This window comes from Symphalangus syndactylus, chromosome 3 (genome assembly GCF_028878055.3).
Source record: "Symphalangus syndactylus isolate Jambi chromosome 3, NHGRI_mSymSyn1-v2.1_pri, whole genome shotgun sequence".
NCBI lineage: Eukaryota > Metazoa > Chordata > Mammalia > Primates > Hylobatidae > Symphalangus > Symphalangus syndactylus.
Genome location: NC_072425.2, coordinates 136,387,675 through 136,403,524, shown reverse-complemented (window position 1 = coordinate 136,403,524; position 15,850 = coordinate 136,387,675). Strand labels below are relative to the sequence as shown.

Genomic DNA, 15,850 nt, shown 5'->3' with positions numbered 1-15,850 from the left:
CTACCAGCTCCAGCCTTTCCTCTTTAGTGGTGGGGGTTCCCCGTTTCTGGGATCATGGTGTGGAGGGGGTGCTCAGGCAGAAGGGAGGGTTCTTGGATGAAATAGATATGGGGCAGATATACAGGAAGCCGGCCCAGGGGAATGAGAGGCTGCTCCACAGAGCCGCCACCTAGGCTGTGAATGGGAGTGTCTGACAGCAGGATGCCCTCCTGGTGTGGGGCTCCAGCCACCCTTGGGAAAGGGGGCACCTTTTTCTAATTCAAAGATGCCAACTGAACCACGTAGGGGCTGCCTGCGCCACACATACCCCTGCCCTGATCCAACAAAAAAGAGCCGAGGACTTTCGTCCATGGCTGCTCTGGCTGCTTGCCTGCCCCAGATGACTGGAAAGCTATTGCTCTGTAACTCGAGTGAGTGGCGTCCCCGGGCGTCTAGAGATAAGTAGTTTCTGAGATGACCACAAGGGGGTGCCCTGGCCCCAGAATGCCGCAAGGATCCTGGGTAGCTTGAGCTCCTGACTATGGGGGGTGAGGGGGAGGAGGGGTATTGAGGTCGGCCAAAGGAATTCCAGATGCGGATGGAAGAAAAGGGGGGGTCCTTTACTCCCAACTCAGGAAGTTTATCTTCTATCATAAAATGTTTATCTCCACATTAAACAGAGACTGGAAGGAGCCAGGCCTCCCCTTGCTCAGCTGCCTGTCCCAGATTGAGGGAAGGAAAGAGCAAGTGCCAAGCCCTCTCAGTTCTGAGGTAGAGATGAGGAGCCCTCCCCCACGGTGCTGGGCATAGCCTGGGTGGGCCGAGCCACTGTGTCTGAGGCCCACCCCCAACCCAATGACTAACAAACCAGGACTGCCCAGCCCCATCTGCACAGCCTCAACCCAAAGAAGCGGGGGGCCTCCTCAGAGTTTCTTTCTGAGCTACCGGCACCCCCTTCCTGAAGGCAGTCCCAGGCACTGTGGTCCCAGACAGAACACACAATTATGGGGAAGTGCCCCTGCCCTTCTGCTGGTCATGTGAGGGCAGGTGCGGCCAATGGGGAGTGAGCCCCAAATGTGAGCTAGAGACAGGCCTTAGGCAGCCTCCAGCAGGAGGTCCTGCAGCCACACTCCAGCCCAGCCCTGCACCAGACCCCCAAGCCAAGACACACAGAGACACACACCAGCTCCTCCTGGGATCCGAGGGTAGACTGGACTCCAGGCAGCAGGAACCCCATGCTCCCTCCCAGGAAGACTGGCCCGGAGGAGGAGCTGGGAAGGTTGACTCAAGGGGTGAGATGGTTCACATTCCTCTCTACAAGGGCTTAATTTGGGAAAAAATAGAAAAAATACAGAAGGCTTTCCGAAAGCCATGTGTGCAAGAGGGGACAAATCAGAAGGGATGAGCTCACAGAGCCATGCCTGGCATGCACTCTCCCCATGACATAGTCTTCCCAGCCTTGGCTCCTTCCCTGCCCCCTCCCTAAAGCCCAGGTACTCCCACAGCCCACACTTCTGACTCTGGCAGGGCTGAAGGACCCTGATGCAGGGTCTGTTGCCTTGACCAACTGCTCCCTTGCAGGGATGCACACAGAGACTGTCAGAGCTGTCAAGAGAACTTTATTCATTGGAAACTGGGCCAGAGACCCCTCAGGAAGCTGCAAGCCCCTGGGCCCTGGCCCCTTCTGTATTTGGACCCTAGTGAAATGTGCACAGTCTGCCCTCTCCAATGCCAGGGAGAGACAGAGAGGAATGCCATTTTTCTGTGTGATGTGGGAGTGAAAGGGGAATGAGCAGAAATCCGGTTATCCCTCCTGAGACTCCCAGTGAGCTGGTGTGCCAGAGGGCACGTGGCCCCAAAGTCAGGTGCAGATGCATCCCCCATCCCAGGGGTAAACTCCTGAGCCCGGCTTTTGCATCAGGTTGGGAGGGAGCCTCATCAGACAATGACAGGCAGAGGTGGCTCTGAGGGCACCTGAGAGATACTAACCCCAAAGCCTGCCAGGGCACAGGGGCTCTGGCTGAACACAAAGGTTCAAGATCATCCAAAGGCCCCTGAGTTGCCAAAACACCCAAATGACACTGATGTGTTGTGGCCACAAAAGCTGGGGAGGAAATGTGAAGGAGGCAGGAAAAGGACTTACAGATCTCCAACAGAAAAACCAGAAGCAGACAGGGGTAACCCCAGAGGCATCTGGGTGGGCCCTGGGCAGGGTGGAGGAGAGCCCACAGCAGTCTCAGGGCCCTTGCATAGTGACATACTCACCACCCTCAGCATCGAAGGGACCCACTGGGTAAGAAGAAGCTATGTTATCCTGCCCCCACCCAGATCATAGTCTTCCATCTCAATGTCCTGGATGTATGGCTTGGAGGCTTGGCGGAATGGCCACAGGGGTAGGAAGGGATTCAGACCAGGACCCGGAGATGAGGTGTTAATGCTGTCCTAGCGTGAATGCCTGCGTGGAGCATGGAGGGGTGGGCAGGCAGGGAAGGAGTCTTCAGAGGTAGACATTGAGGGTCTGCAGGATGCCCCTGCGGCAGAGCGGACAGTTGCGGTGGTAGACGGGGTGGCGCATCAGGATTTCAGTGCAGGCCTGGCACAGGCACAGATGTCGGCAGGGCAGGAGCAATACCGTCTTGCTCTGGTCCTGGCAGATGACACACTTCTTCCGCTCCTCTTGCTCCTTCAGCAACTTCCATGGGTCTTGCCCACCTGGAGGCTCCTCCTCGTTGAGCCTCTCTCGGCCCCTGGCAGGTGTCGCTCTGATGGTCCTGGCCTCCTCCTCTTCTGCCTCTGATCTGCGCCCCGCTTCAAGAAGAGTGTCCTGTCTCCGGGTCCTAACTGAGAACACCCTCATAGGGTCACCCTGGGGGGCTCCAGGTGCCCCTCCCCGGTTTGGCCAACTTGCCAGCTGCAGGCTGCGGCTCCAGACTCGGCGCCAGGCCTCCGAGCCCAGTGCTAGGCGAGAGAGCCGCATGACATCCTCTCGAAGACGGTGGTAGGATGGCCGGGCATGGAGCTGGCTGAGTGCCTGGGTAGCCAGCCTCAGGGTGAAGTCCGGATGCAACACAGTCACCGTCACTGCCAGCACGAAAGCTAGCAACACCAGGCCAGTGAGATTGACAAGCACAAAGCTGGCCAGGAGGCGGGCAGCTGAGGCCAGCAGCTCCAGGGCTAGTTGGCAGGGTGTCCAAAGGAGGATGGCCATGGCCACAGCACTGCTGGAAATGTGGGCTAGGAAGGCAGCCACTACGTCCGTCATCCTCCACAGAGGCCCGGTCACTGCATCCCACAGGGCCAGCACCAAGGAAAAGAGGTTCTGAGTGCCGATGAGGCAGATGTTGACCAGGCTGTTGATCACATAAGCCACCAGGCTCATGGCAATGGCACAGATGTCACAGGCCTGGCGCAGCAAAGCATGGCCATTGGAGACCACATTGAGGATGCCCCGGTGCAGTATCTCCCTGCTCCGCAGTGCTCCATGAGAGGCCAAGTGCCCCAGGAGCTTTAGGCTCTCTAGGCCAGAGCAGCAGCTATAGAGCAGGGTACACAAGGCCTGCAAGCCCCCACACGTGAATCGGATCACGGCTTCAATCAAGGCCAGCAATGAAAGCAAGACTCCGCGGCCCAAGTGCAGAAGACTAGTCAGTACCGTGTGCGGCAGGTTGTAGACGAAGGCCAGGAGCCAGGCCAGGGAAGCCAGGAGGGAGGACACCAGCAGGAAGTTGAGGTCCAACACCAAGGTCAGCACGTCCAGCACCAGGCCCACCCCATTCACTACCAGGTACACTGCCTCCATGATAGGGCTGTGGAGGTTAGTCCAAAACAAAGTCTGGCTCCTCCGTTGGGGGGTCGTCAAGGTTGTCAATATTTTAGGGGGTCTGGGATTAATTTGGAAGGAAAATGAGCAGTCTCCAACCCAGGGGGTACCCAGAATCTGAGGAAGAAGTGGGTAAGAGGGAAGTGGAGTCTTGGTAGAGGGAAAGGGGGCCAGGTGCCAGTCCAAGAGTCCAGGTTTTGAAGATGGGCTGTTGGGGAGGGAAGAGGCCAAACATCTCTAAAGCGAAGGCGAGCCCAGGCCGTAGGAGCGACCTCAGCTTTGGATGCCTGGTGTGGCGAACCACGGCCGGGAGGAGACGGGGAACGGATGGAATGGGATCGGATAGGATCGGGTCGGGTCGGGTCGGGCCGGGGCCGGGTGGGGTCGACGCAAGCTGGGCGCGGGCTCGCAGTCCAGCTACGCAGGTGCCCCTGTCCCCGCCCGGCCCCCGTCCTCCCGCTAGCGGCGCTTTGCACCCAAAAAGGGAGTGGGAGAGGCAGCCAGCTTCAGCAAACCCCAAGCGCAGCCCCTACTCCCCTGGGCGCCGCCATCTTGTGTGCAAGGGGGTGGAGCCAGAGGCGTGACGAGAAGGGAGGGACGACAAACTTCAGCCAATCGGTGAGGGCCATCCACAACAACGTCGATCACTCATTGGTCCGTTTGAATGGCGCCCGAACGTATTTACTTTCCAAAGGGAAGGAGCGGCGACAGATTAAATCCCCTTCCCCTTGAGGCGGGGATTGGTTCGTTGACGGGCAGCGACGGAATACGCTCTCCTAGCCCCGCCCTCTAAAAGAGCAGGGCCTTAGACTCCCCTCAATTTGGGAGCTGTTCTTTCTGCCGGCCTCTGAACGCGAGCTTTTTTTATTTTTTTGGCTTGGGTCGGAGGTCACTGCATCTGGGCTGGGCTTTGGAATAGCACCGCCTTCGCAGACTGCTCAGATCCGTCTCCTCATTCTCTTCTATTTATTCATCTATTATATCATTTATTGAGCTCCTACAGTGCATTGAGGATACAAAAAAATTTTAAGACAGTGCCTGCGGTTCACAAGGGAAAGCAGATTATTACAGGGGATTCCCAAACTGCTACTCCAAACTTTCCTCACCAGGTTTTTCAACATCTCGGAAGATTACTTCATTGTCATTGAGAAAAAGGGGCTACAGATTTAGAAACCGCTCAGCTTCCTACCCTGGGCCTTCCTACTCTAGAGTGCAGTGGCGCGATCTCGGCTCACTGCAACCTCTGCCTCCCGGTTTCAAGCGATTCTCCTGACTCAGCCTCCCGGGTAGTACAGGCGCCCACCACCTCACCCGGCTAATTTTTGTATTTTTAGTAGAGACGAGGTTTCACCATGTTGGCCAGGTTGGCCTCGAACTCCTGAACCTCGTGATCCACCTGCCTCGGCCTCCCAAAGTGCTGAGATTACAGGCGTGAGCCACCAAGCCCAGCCCTGCCCTTTTCTTTAATACTCAAACAATAGTCAAAATATATTTGAAACCCCATCCCAAATATATTGGGAATCCTGGTGTTTTCCACTAGCTCCAAGGATGCTTAGCGGACTCCTAGTGGACATATCTTTCCCCGGTCACCTCTGCTGAATTTCCTACTTGAGGTGAATTCTCCATCTCCACTCCTGGGCTCCTGAAAGTGTCCGTCCCCCTTCACTCTGCCCTGAACACTGCCTTGGAGTCCTTCATTCTCCAAAGCATCACTGATAAGAAGCTGAGGTGTGCAGCAAACCTTTACTGAGGCCTGGGGGTCGTGGTAGGGGCTATGCTATAGTGCAGAGGAAGGACTGCAGTCGCTGAAACTCCTCTGGCTTCTTCCTACCCTTTCTCTCTTCCCTGCTCTCACGCCCTGCCCAGGTTATGATTTGTTGTGTTGTGATGTGTTGCTGATGTTTCTATTTTCCTACTTGCATCCTCCCGCCAGTGTCAAATCTTGGAGAATGTGCCCACCTCCCTTTCAAGACACTTGATCCCATCACCCGTACCATCTCCTCTTCAGGGATCTTACTTGTCCAGTGAACACTATGTTGCTATTAATCAATCTTCCTGCAGCACTTGACGCCACTGACCACTTCCTCCACCCTTGGCTTCAGAAGCATTACCCTTTCCTATATTCTTTCTGTTTCCATCATAGCCTCCTCTCCTGTATACACAATGATTTCTAAATTTGTGTCTTCAGCCTGAACCTGTCCTGCAAAGTTCAGGCTCCAGCTGCTTCCTGGACGTGAACAGTTCATGGGTATCCCACTGGTGCTTTCTATTCAATATGTCCAAAGTCAAACTTGGCAAACGTGCTGTGCCTGCACTGTGTGCAGTTAACTGGTCAGTTTTCCACACCGAGAAGCATGTAAAGGCCTTCTCAGAGTTGGCAGGATCCTCTAAGAGAGTATTCCCATTCGTTTAGGACCAAGACCTCCCCTTTGAGTGATTTGAGACTCACTAATCCAAAGCCCTCTTTAATGAGCCACAACCTTTCACTCCCAGGAAACCTAGCAGGTAATCCTGCTTTGGGCAGGAACAAAGACTCCAGCTGGCTTTGGGGAGGCAGTTCAAATTGTTTGACAATGTTAGTCCCAGGGATTGAGAAGAAAATAAGCCAGATATTGAGAAAGCTGAACACCTAGAAGCCCTATCCTTGCAGTATTTTCTAACGGAAGATGTAGTGTAAAGCCCTCTGGAGGCCTGCTCTGGTGGCAGTTGGTTTCTGCTGTTGTGCCAACTTCAGGGGTTTTTTTGTTTTGTTTTGTTTTGTTTTGTTTTGCTCAGCGTGTAAGATTCTAGCTGGGACAATAGAAGGGATTTTTAGAGACTATGAAGGATTAAGAGATTGGAAAAACCAGAAAAGAATGTCTAATTCAGGGGTTTTGTTTTGTGCTATTGTGTGTATTATGGCCCTCCCCATCGTCTCCTCATCAAGCATTCAGTAAAATCTATATTATTGCCATGGTTTTAGGTTGGCTTTTTTTATTTTGTTTTTTAATAATGCGAATCATTTACAGGGTCCCAAAGTCAAAACTTTATAAAAAGGTACAGTCACAGAAGGTTTGCTTTCATCCTTGTACCCTCCACCTTGTTCCCTCCCAGTGCCACCCAAGCTTGAGAGGACCCCAAGTATTACAAACATAGCCAAAAAATGTCTCCATAAAGGAGCACCTGGGGTCCTCTATCAGTCAGGATCCAGTGCTCGTTACTGGTACGGAAAAGCCTATAACCCCAAACGTCAGCTCTGCAAACAACACGGTTCAGGCCCAAAGAAGCTCTTCAGCTCTTCTGCATATCTTTTTTTTTTGAGACAGAGTCTCGCTCTGTCACCCAGGCTGGAGTGCAGTGGCATGAGCTCAGCTCACTGCAACCTCCACCTCCCAGGCTCAAGTGCTTCTCGTGCCTCAGTCTCCCTCAGTAGCTGGGACTACAGGCGTGCACCACCACGCCCAGCTAACTTTTGTATTTTTAGTAGAGACGGGGTTTCGCCATGTTTGCCAGGCCGGTCTTGAACTCCTGGCCTCAAGTGATGTGCCCGCCTCAGCCTCTCAAAGTGCTGGGATTACAGGCCTCCACCGTGCCGGCTCTGTCCTATACATCTTACAAAACAAAGAAAAGGAGGAAGGAAGGAAGGAAGGAAGGAAGGAAGGAAGGAAGGAAGGAAGGAAGGAAGGGAAAGAAATTAACATGGTTTGTGCAATGTGGCTGAGGAACATTTTTCAATATTAATTCCTATTTCTCTTTAAATTTACATATATGTAAATATGGAGAAAACATGCATGTGTATTTAACTAGTTATATTCTAGTTTTGCACTAGTTTTGCACTAAGGAAAAAACCTACTCGCAATTTTAGTCTGTGATTTAAAAGACTGTCAAGGGCAAGTCTATGATAACAGCAATGACATGGTTAGTAAAGATAAAAAAGATGAACAAGCCAGGATTTTGGCCAAAAATCTAGAAGCATTTTTTTGGTGACATGTCCCCTATATGGCATAGTTGAACTTGTTAGAAGACACACCTAATTATGCTGATAATAATGGCATTTTTGGAAAAATACAAAGATTATATGCAATATTCTGGATGTGCCCAAAGATGAAATATTCTGGAAAAAACTATATCACAATTGACCTTACAACTACTCTTGGATACATGATGGGAATGCTGGCTAAATGCTGTTAAAACAAGTCCGTTTAATTTAGACAAGAAACTAGAAGGGGTGGGCACTATGGCTCACACCTGAAATTCCAGCACTTGGGGAGGCCAAGGTGGGCGGATCGCTTGAGCCCAGGAGTGCAATTCCAACCTGGGCAACATGGCGAAACCCTGTCTCTACTAAAAATACAAAATATTAGCTGGGCGTGGTGGCATGTGCCTATAATCTCAGCTACTCCGGAAGCTGAGGTGGGAGAATCACCTGAATTTGGGAAGTCAAGGCTGCAGTGGGCTGTGATTGCACCACTTTACTCCAGCCTGGGCAACAGGGTTGATACCCTGGAAAGAAAGAAAGAGAGAGAGAGAGGGAGGGAGGGAGGGAGAGAGAGAGAAAGAGAGAGAGGGGAAGGAAGGAAGGAAGGAAGGAAGGAAGGAAGGAAGGAAGGAAGGAAAAGGGGGAGAGAAAGAAAGAAAGAAAAAAAGAAAGAAGAGACAGAAAGAGAGAGAGAGAGGAGGGGGAGGAAGGGAAAGAAAGAAGGAAGGAAGGGAGGGAAGGAGGGAAGGAAGGAAGGAAAGAAGGAAGGAAGGGGAAACTAGAAGACTGAGCAGAATTAAGAAGATTCACAAAGAGCAAATTATGGTCTCAAATGGAAAATCAAATTACACTTGCATGTGCACTACCCACAGATATTTGAGATGGTTGTTTAATATGAATAATATTGATAAAAGTGTAACCAAAATACTGCTCATTTGGATATTTTTTTAAACAAGTGATGAACCATTATTGATACTTTATTATGAACTGAAGTCCATAGTTTACATTAGGGTTCACTCTTGGTGTTGTACATTCTATGGATTTTGACAAATATTTAATGACATTTATCCATCATACAGTGTTATAGAGAATAGTTTCATTGCCTTAAAAATTCTCTGTGCTGTGCCTATTCATCCCTCCTTCCCCCCAGACTCCTGGCAACCACTGATCTTTTTACTGTTCCATAGTTTTACCTGTTGTAGAACGTCATATAGTTGAAATCGTACAGCATGTAGCCTTTTCAGATTGGCTTCTTTCTCTTAGCAATATGGATTTAAGTTTCCTCCATATCTTTTCATAGCCCATTTCTTTTTAGCACTAAACAGTATTCCATTGTTTGGATGTACTAGCTAATTTATCCATTCATCAATTGAATGACCTCATGGTTGCTTCCAGGTTTGGGAATGATGAATAAGGTCTGCTATAAACATTCATGTGCATTCGGGTGGACATAAGTCTTCAACTCATTTGGGTAAATACCAAGGAACACAATTGCTGGATCATAAATATGGGATGACTATTTTTAGTTTTGCAAGAAATCACCAAACTGTCTTCTAAAGTGGCTGTACCATCTTGCATTCCCACCAGCAATGAATGATAATTCCTGTTGCTGCACATCCTCCTCAGCATTTTGTGGTGTCAGTTTTGGATTTTGGCCATTCTAATGAGTATGTAATGGTATCTCATTGCTGTTTTAGTTTACATTTCCCTGACAGTATATCGTGTGGAGCATCATTTCATATGCTTATTTTCTATCTGTATATCTTCTTTAATAAGGTGTCAAGTTTTTGGGCCCACTTTTAGATTGGGTTGTTTTCTTATTTTTAAGTTTTAAGAGTTTCTTTTATGCCAGACCTACAGTCCCAGCTATTCAAAAGGCTAAGGTAGGAGGACCACTTCAGCCCAGGAGTTCTGGGCTGTAGTGCACTATGCCAATCAGGTGTCTGCACTAAGTTCGGCATCAATGTGGTAACCTCCCAGGAGTGGGTGACCACCAGGTTGCCTAAGGAAGGGGTGAATCAGCCCAGGTCAGAAATAGAGCCGATCAGCCGGGAGCGGTGTCTCATGCCTGTAATCCCAGCACTTTTGGAGGCCGAGGTGGGCGGATCACGAGGTCAAGAGATAGAGACCATCCTGGCCAACATGGTGAAACTCCGTCTCTAAAAAAATACACAAATTAGCTGGGCATGGTGGCACATGCTTGTAGTCCCAGCTACTCGGGAGGCTGAGGCAGGAGAATCGCTTGAACCTGGGAGGCGGAGGTTGCAGTGAACCGAGATCATGCCACTGCACCCCAGCCTGGCGACAGAGTGAGACTCCGCCTCAAAAAAATTTAAAAAAAAAAAGTGAAAAGAAAAGAAAAGAAAAAAGAAATAGAGCAGATCAAAAATCCTGTGCTGATCAGTAGTGGCTCCTACCTGTGAATAGCCACTGCACTCCAGCCTGGGCAACATAGTGAGAACCTGTATTAAAAAGAAACAACAAAAAAAGAGTCCTTTGTATATTTTGGATAACAGTCCTTTATCAGATGTGTCTATTGCAAATATTTTCTCCCAGTGTGTGGCTTGTCTTCTTATTCTCTTGATAGCTGCTTAATTTTGAAAAAATAAAAACACAGGAAGGTTAAACCAGAAATAACATTAATTACTACAAGGGGTGGGGGGTGGAGGAATGGAATGGAAGGGATGAGGAGGAAGTGACACTCCTTTAAGTATACCGTTTTGGTATAATAATGACTTTTTTTTTTTTTTTTTGAGACAGAGTCTCACTCTGTCACCCAGGCTGGAGTGCAGTGGCACGATCTTGGCCCTCTGCAACCTCTGCCGCCCGGGTTCAAGTGATTCTCCTGCCTCAGCCTCCCGAGTAGCTGGGATTACAGGCACCTGCCACTGCACCTGGCTAATTTTTGTAGTTTTAGTAGAGACGGGGTTTCACCATCTTGGCCAGGCTGGTCTTGAACTCCTTGACCTTGTGATCCACCTGTGTCGGCCTCCCAAAGTGCTGGGATTACAGGCATGAACCACCACATCTGGCCTAATTTTGACTTTTAGAAGAATGCTAATGTTCTTTATATTCGAAAATTAAAATAAATCAATAGAAATGAGAAATAAAAAACCAAAATGCTAATAGAAAAAAATAAACCCAGCTGTGTTTCATATAGAATAATGTAGCCACACAAAAAGGGGAGGGGTACAAGCTAACTGTAGACCCCAGTGGCTCACACTTGTAATCCCAGAACTTTGGGAGGCCGAGGTGGGTGCATTACTTGAGGCCAGGAGTTCAAGGCCAGACTGGGCAACATGGTGTCTCTACTAAATAAATAAATACATACATACATAAATAAAACACATGTGCAGTTTTGTTATAAATGTTATAATAATAAATAAATAAATTAGCCAAGTGTGATGATGCCTGTAAGTCCCAGTGACTTGGGAGGCTGAGGTGGGAGGAACACTTTGAGCCTGGAAGTTCAAGGCTGCAGTGAGCTAAGACTGCACTACTACACTCCAGCATGGGTGACAGAGCCAGATTCTGTTTCAAAAAAAAAAATAAGAAAAAAAAAAAATATTTTAAATATTTTCTGGGATCAAATATTTGTTATATGTAACCCCTTTAAAATGTTTGAACATAACATACAAAATTTATGATTCTTTTCTGAATCTAAGTCTTGCTTGAGCATATTAGTAATAATTTCATTTGCTAAGTCCTCAGCAGAGCAGTTTCTCCATATTAAAATTAATTTGTTGGCCGGGCGTGGTGGCTCACGCCTGTAATCCCAGAACTTTGGGAGGCCGAGGCGGGTGGATCACATGAGGTCAGGAGTTCAAGACCAGCCTGGCCAACGTGGTGAAACCCTGTCTCTACAAAAATACAAAAATTAGCCGGGCATGATGGTGGGTACCTATAATTCCAGCTACTCAGGAGGCTGAGGTGGGAGAATCGCTTGAACCCAGGAGGCAGAGGTTGCAGTGAGCCGAGATAGCGCCATTGCCCTCTATCCTGGGTGACAGAGCGAGACTCCATCCCAAAAAAAAAAAAAATTAATTTTTTAAGGCCGGGCATGGTGGCTCACGCTTGTAATCCCAGCATTTTGGGAGGCAGAGGTGGGCAAATCCCTTAAGCCCAGGAGTTCGAGACCAGCCTGGGCAACATGGCAAAACCCCATCAGTACCAAAAAAACAAAAACAAAAATTAGCCGAGCATGGTGGCACGTGCCTGTGATCCCAGCTACTTGGGAGGCTGAGGTGGGAGGCTCACTTGAGCCCATGTTGCAGAGGTTGCACTGCAGTGCAGATGTTGCAGTGAGCTGAGATGGCACCACCGCACTCCAGCCTGGGTGACAGAGTGAGACCCTGTCTCAAAAAAAAAAAAAAAAAATTGGCCAGGGTGCGGTGGCTCACGCCTGTAATCCCAGCAGTTTAGGAGGCCAAGGCAGGTGTATCACTTGAGGTCAGGAGTTGGAGACCAGCCTAGCCAATATGGTGAAACCTTGTCTTTACTAAAAATACAAAAAATTAGCTGGGCATGATGACTCATGCCTGTAAACCCAGCTACTTGGGAGGCTGAAGCAGGAGAATCACTTGAACCTGGGAGGCAGAGGGTGCAGTGAGCTGAGATCACGCCACTGCAGTCCAGCCTGGGTAACAGAGCGAGACTGTCTCAAAAAAAAAATTTATTTTTTTGAAGACCTCGGAACAACTATGACTCAAGAAAGGCCAATTAATTTGGCATTACTGGCAATAGAACATGAATTATGAGAAATGTTTTATTATAACAACATAATTAAGGAATTTCCTGAAGTGAAGGTAAGGAAAATTAATTTATGGAATAAATATATAATCATGAATTGTGTATCACTTTATTACACATGTAGATATTGCTAGTCCATCACAAGCATACCCAGGCAATAATATATGTAATAATATATGCAATAATAGCTAAGTTAACTTATCTTGGATATTTTGTTAACTTTGGATCATACAAAAACCATACCTTTACTTTTTTGTTTTGTTTTTTGTTTTTTTTGAGACAAAGTGTCTCTCTGTCGCCCAGGCTGGAGTGCAATGACACAATCTCAGCTCACTGCAACCCCTGCCTCCCAGTTTCAAGTGATTCTCCTGCCTCAGCCTCCGGAGTAGCTGGGATTACAGGCAGGCGCCACCACGCCTGGCTAATTTTTGTACTTTTAGTAGAGACAGGCTTGTCTTGTCCTCCTGATGTTGGTCAGGCTTGTCTTGTCCTCCTGATTGCAAGTGATCTGCCTGCCTTGGCCTCCCAAAGTGCTGGGATTACAGGTGTGAACCACCGCACCCGGCCAGCTTTACATGTTTTTAAATTTTGTCATTAGAAGGCATATTTGTCAAGGTAGGAGGATAGAGCATACCGAACAGCTAGTTAGCTTTCAAATATTTAGACATATGATATGTCAGCCTTCATTTATACCCTGCCCAGTCTCCACAGATATTATGAGGGTGGAGGGCTGTTCCTTCTTATTCCCTCTTTAGGTAGCTATTTTTATGTTTTCTATTTTTTATTTATTTATTTTTTTGAGACAGGTCTTGCTCTGTCATCCAAGCTAGAGTAAAGTGGAACCATCTTGTCTCACTGCAGCCTTGACTTCCCAGGCTCCAGCAATCCTCCCACCTTGTCCTCCTGAATAGCTGGGATTACAGGCATGCGCCACCACACCCAGCTAATTTTTGGATTTTTTTTGTTTTGTTTTTGGTAGAGATGGGATTTCATCATGTTGCCCAGGCTGGTCTCAAACTCCTGGGCTCAAGCCATCCACCTGCCTTGGCCTCCCACGGTGCTGGGATTACAGGTATGAGCCATCTTGCCCAGCCATATACCTACCTTTTTAATTTAAAATCATGTTCGGTAAAGACTGTAAAGAATAGCCTTCCCTTCTCATCTATTTGTTTATGGATATCTTTTTATTATCAGTTTGGAGTCATGGATTCCTATTTTATTCAAATTCAATGGGTTTTATTCCATTACAGTCCACACCGGTATATAGAGATTGTCCTCTTTGTTTTTTGTTTTGGTTTTGTTTCTGTTTTTGTTTTTTTGAGACACAGTCTTGCTCTGTTGCCCAGGCTAGAGTGCAGTGGCACAATCTTGGCTCACTGCAACCTCTTGCCTCCCAGGTTCAAGCAATTCTTGTGCCTCAGCCTCCGGAGTAGCTGGGACCACAGGCGTGCACAATCATGCCTGGCTAATTTTTGTATTTTTAGTAGAGAGGGGGTTTCACCATGTTGGCCAGGCCAGTCTCGAACTCCTGACCTCAAGTGATGGGCCCACCTCGGCCTCCCAAAGTGTTGGGCGTGAGCCACCGCACCCGGCCTGTCCTCATTCTTTTCTCTCTTTTTTTTTTTTTTTTTTTTATTATACTTCAGGTTTTAGGGTACATGTGCACAATGTGCAGGTTTGTTACATATGTATCCATGTGTCATGTTGGTTTGCTGCACCCATTAACTCGTCATTTAGCATTGGGTATATCTCCTAATGCTGTCCCTCCCCCCTTCCCCCACCCCACAACAGTCCCCGGAGTGTGATGTTCCCCTTCCTGTGTCCATGAGTTCTCATTGTTCAATTCCCACCTCTGAGTGAGAACATGCGGTGTTTGGTTTTTTGTCCTTGCGATAGTTTATTGAGAATGATGGTTTCCAGTTTCATCCATGTCCCTATGTCCTCATTCTTTTAACAGCTACATAGTACTCCACTGCGTGGAGTTGGTGCAAGGATTGTTTTTAGTGGACTCGGTGAAGTGCTGTATCCCACCTCCAAGAGGTTGCCAAGGGGATCTCAGTCACATGTGGATGACATAAGGGAAGAGCCCTTCTCCCCACACTTATCTCTCATTCTACTATGAGACTGTTATGATAAAATGAACTGGCTTGTTGGAGGTAAAGTAAGGCCACACTCTGTGTGCAGGAGGCAGGCTCCCCAGAAGGGATTGGCTGTTTTCAACCTCATCACCCAAGGGAAAAGAGGGATCTGAGAAGGGAAATGGAAACTTAGTAAGAGGGGCCTTTTGTTCTGTCCCTCTGGGGCCTGAGCTCTAATGGATTTAAAGTCACTCGTGGTTGCTCCCCTGCTTAACACCATTTATACACAGCCTGTTGCTCTGAGTAATTGACCATGGCTTACATATCCTTTGTAATCTGGCCTCATCATTCACTAACCTCAGCCTTCCCTTGCAGAATATTAACCAACTCCTAGCAGCCCCCTTCACATAGCGAGCTCTGTCACACTTCAGACAGCACAGCCCACCCCCACTTACCTGGTTACCTCCTATTCATCGCCTAAAATGAAGCTCGGCATCAACTCTTCCAAGAAGCCTTCTTTCATCACCTCAGGCTGGGTTAAGTAACTGTTTTATGTGCATATTTGCACCCTGGTACGCAGCTTTTTGTGTTATAATTATTTATTTGTCTGTCGCCCTCAGGAGACTGTACGTTTCTGAAGCACATGACCCTTGTTTTAGTTATCATCCTGTCTCCAGCCCCCAGCTTAGTTCCTGACTAGTGTGCTGTATCCCAAATCACAATACACATATGCACCGAGTTATGAGACAGAGAAGGGAACTACAATGCCCCTCTTGACCTCAAACCCTCTCTGCCCACATATCATCCCTAGCTTTGTTGCAGGATGAAGTGAAATAGGAGCCAAGAGTCTGGCTTCTGCGATTCATCAATCCCGCTTTTCAGTCCCCCATCCTCCCACCTGCTCTGTAGGATGAGAAAACAATTCAAACTAGTGGCACCAGGGGGAGCTCTCAGGCCAAGATGAAATCAAGAAACCATGGTAAACCTAAATTCCAATGTCACATCGTTTTTCCATTGCTCAAGAACCTGCAGTGGCTCCCCATTGCCCACCCTATCTTGAGCTGTTCCCGTATAACCTAAGCCCATCTCATCTGCCCAAGCTCCCACGTGCATGCACCCTCTACCGTGCTGAATTTCTGCTTAGCCATGTAACTCACAAGGGTGATGCCAAGGGGTAATGGTGTAGCTAAAGCTAGCCCCCTCTCCACTTAGGTAGGTCTGGCTGCGTCAGCCACCCACATCCCTCTGGTGGTTGCGGAGCCCAGG

General features: G+C 48.5%; 1 protein-coding gene across 1 annotated transcript; it reads right to left on the bottom strand.

Annotated features, from left to right (window-relative positions):
* Positions 1-1,581: 1,581 nt before the first annotated feature.
* On the bottom strand, positions 1,582-4,375 carry RNF26 (ring finger protein 26). Its single transcript, XM_055273475.2, has one exon. It carries the CDS (start codon positions 3,776-3,778, stop codon positions 2,477-2,479), a length of 1,302 nt encoding a protein of 433 aa, XP_055129450.1. The 5' UTR covers positions 3,779-4,375; the 3' UTR covers positions 1,582-2,476.
* Positions 4,376-15,850: the final 11,475 nt, after the last annotated feature.

Excerpts from the sequence above, each read along its gene's own strand:
- RNF26 (XM_055273475.2), bottom strand. The coding sequence starts at position 3,778 with ATGGAGGCAGTGTACCTGGTAGTGAATGGGGTGGGCCTGGTGCTGGAC.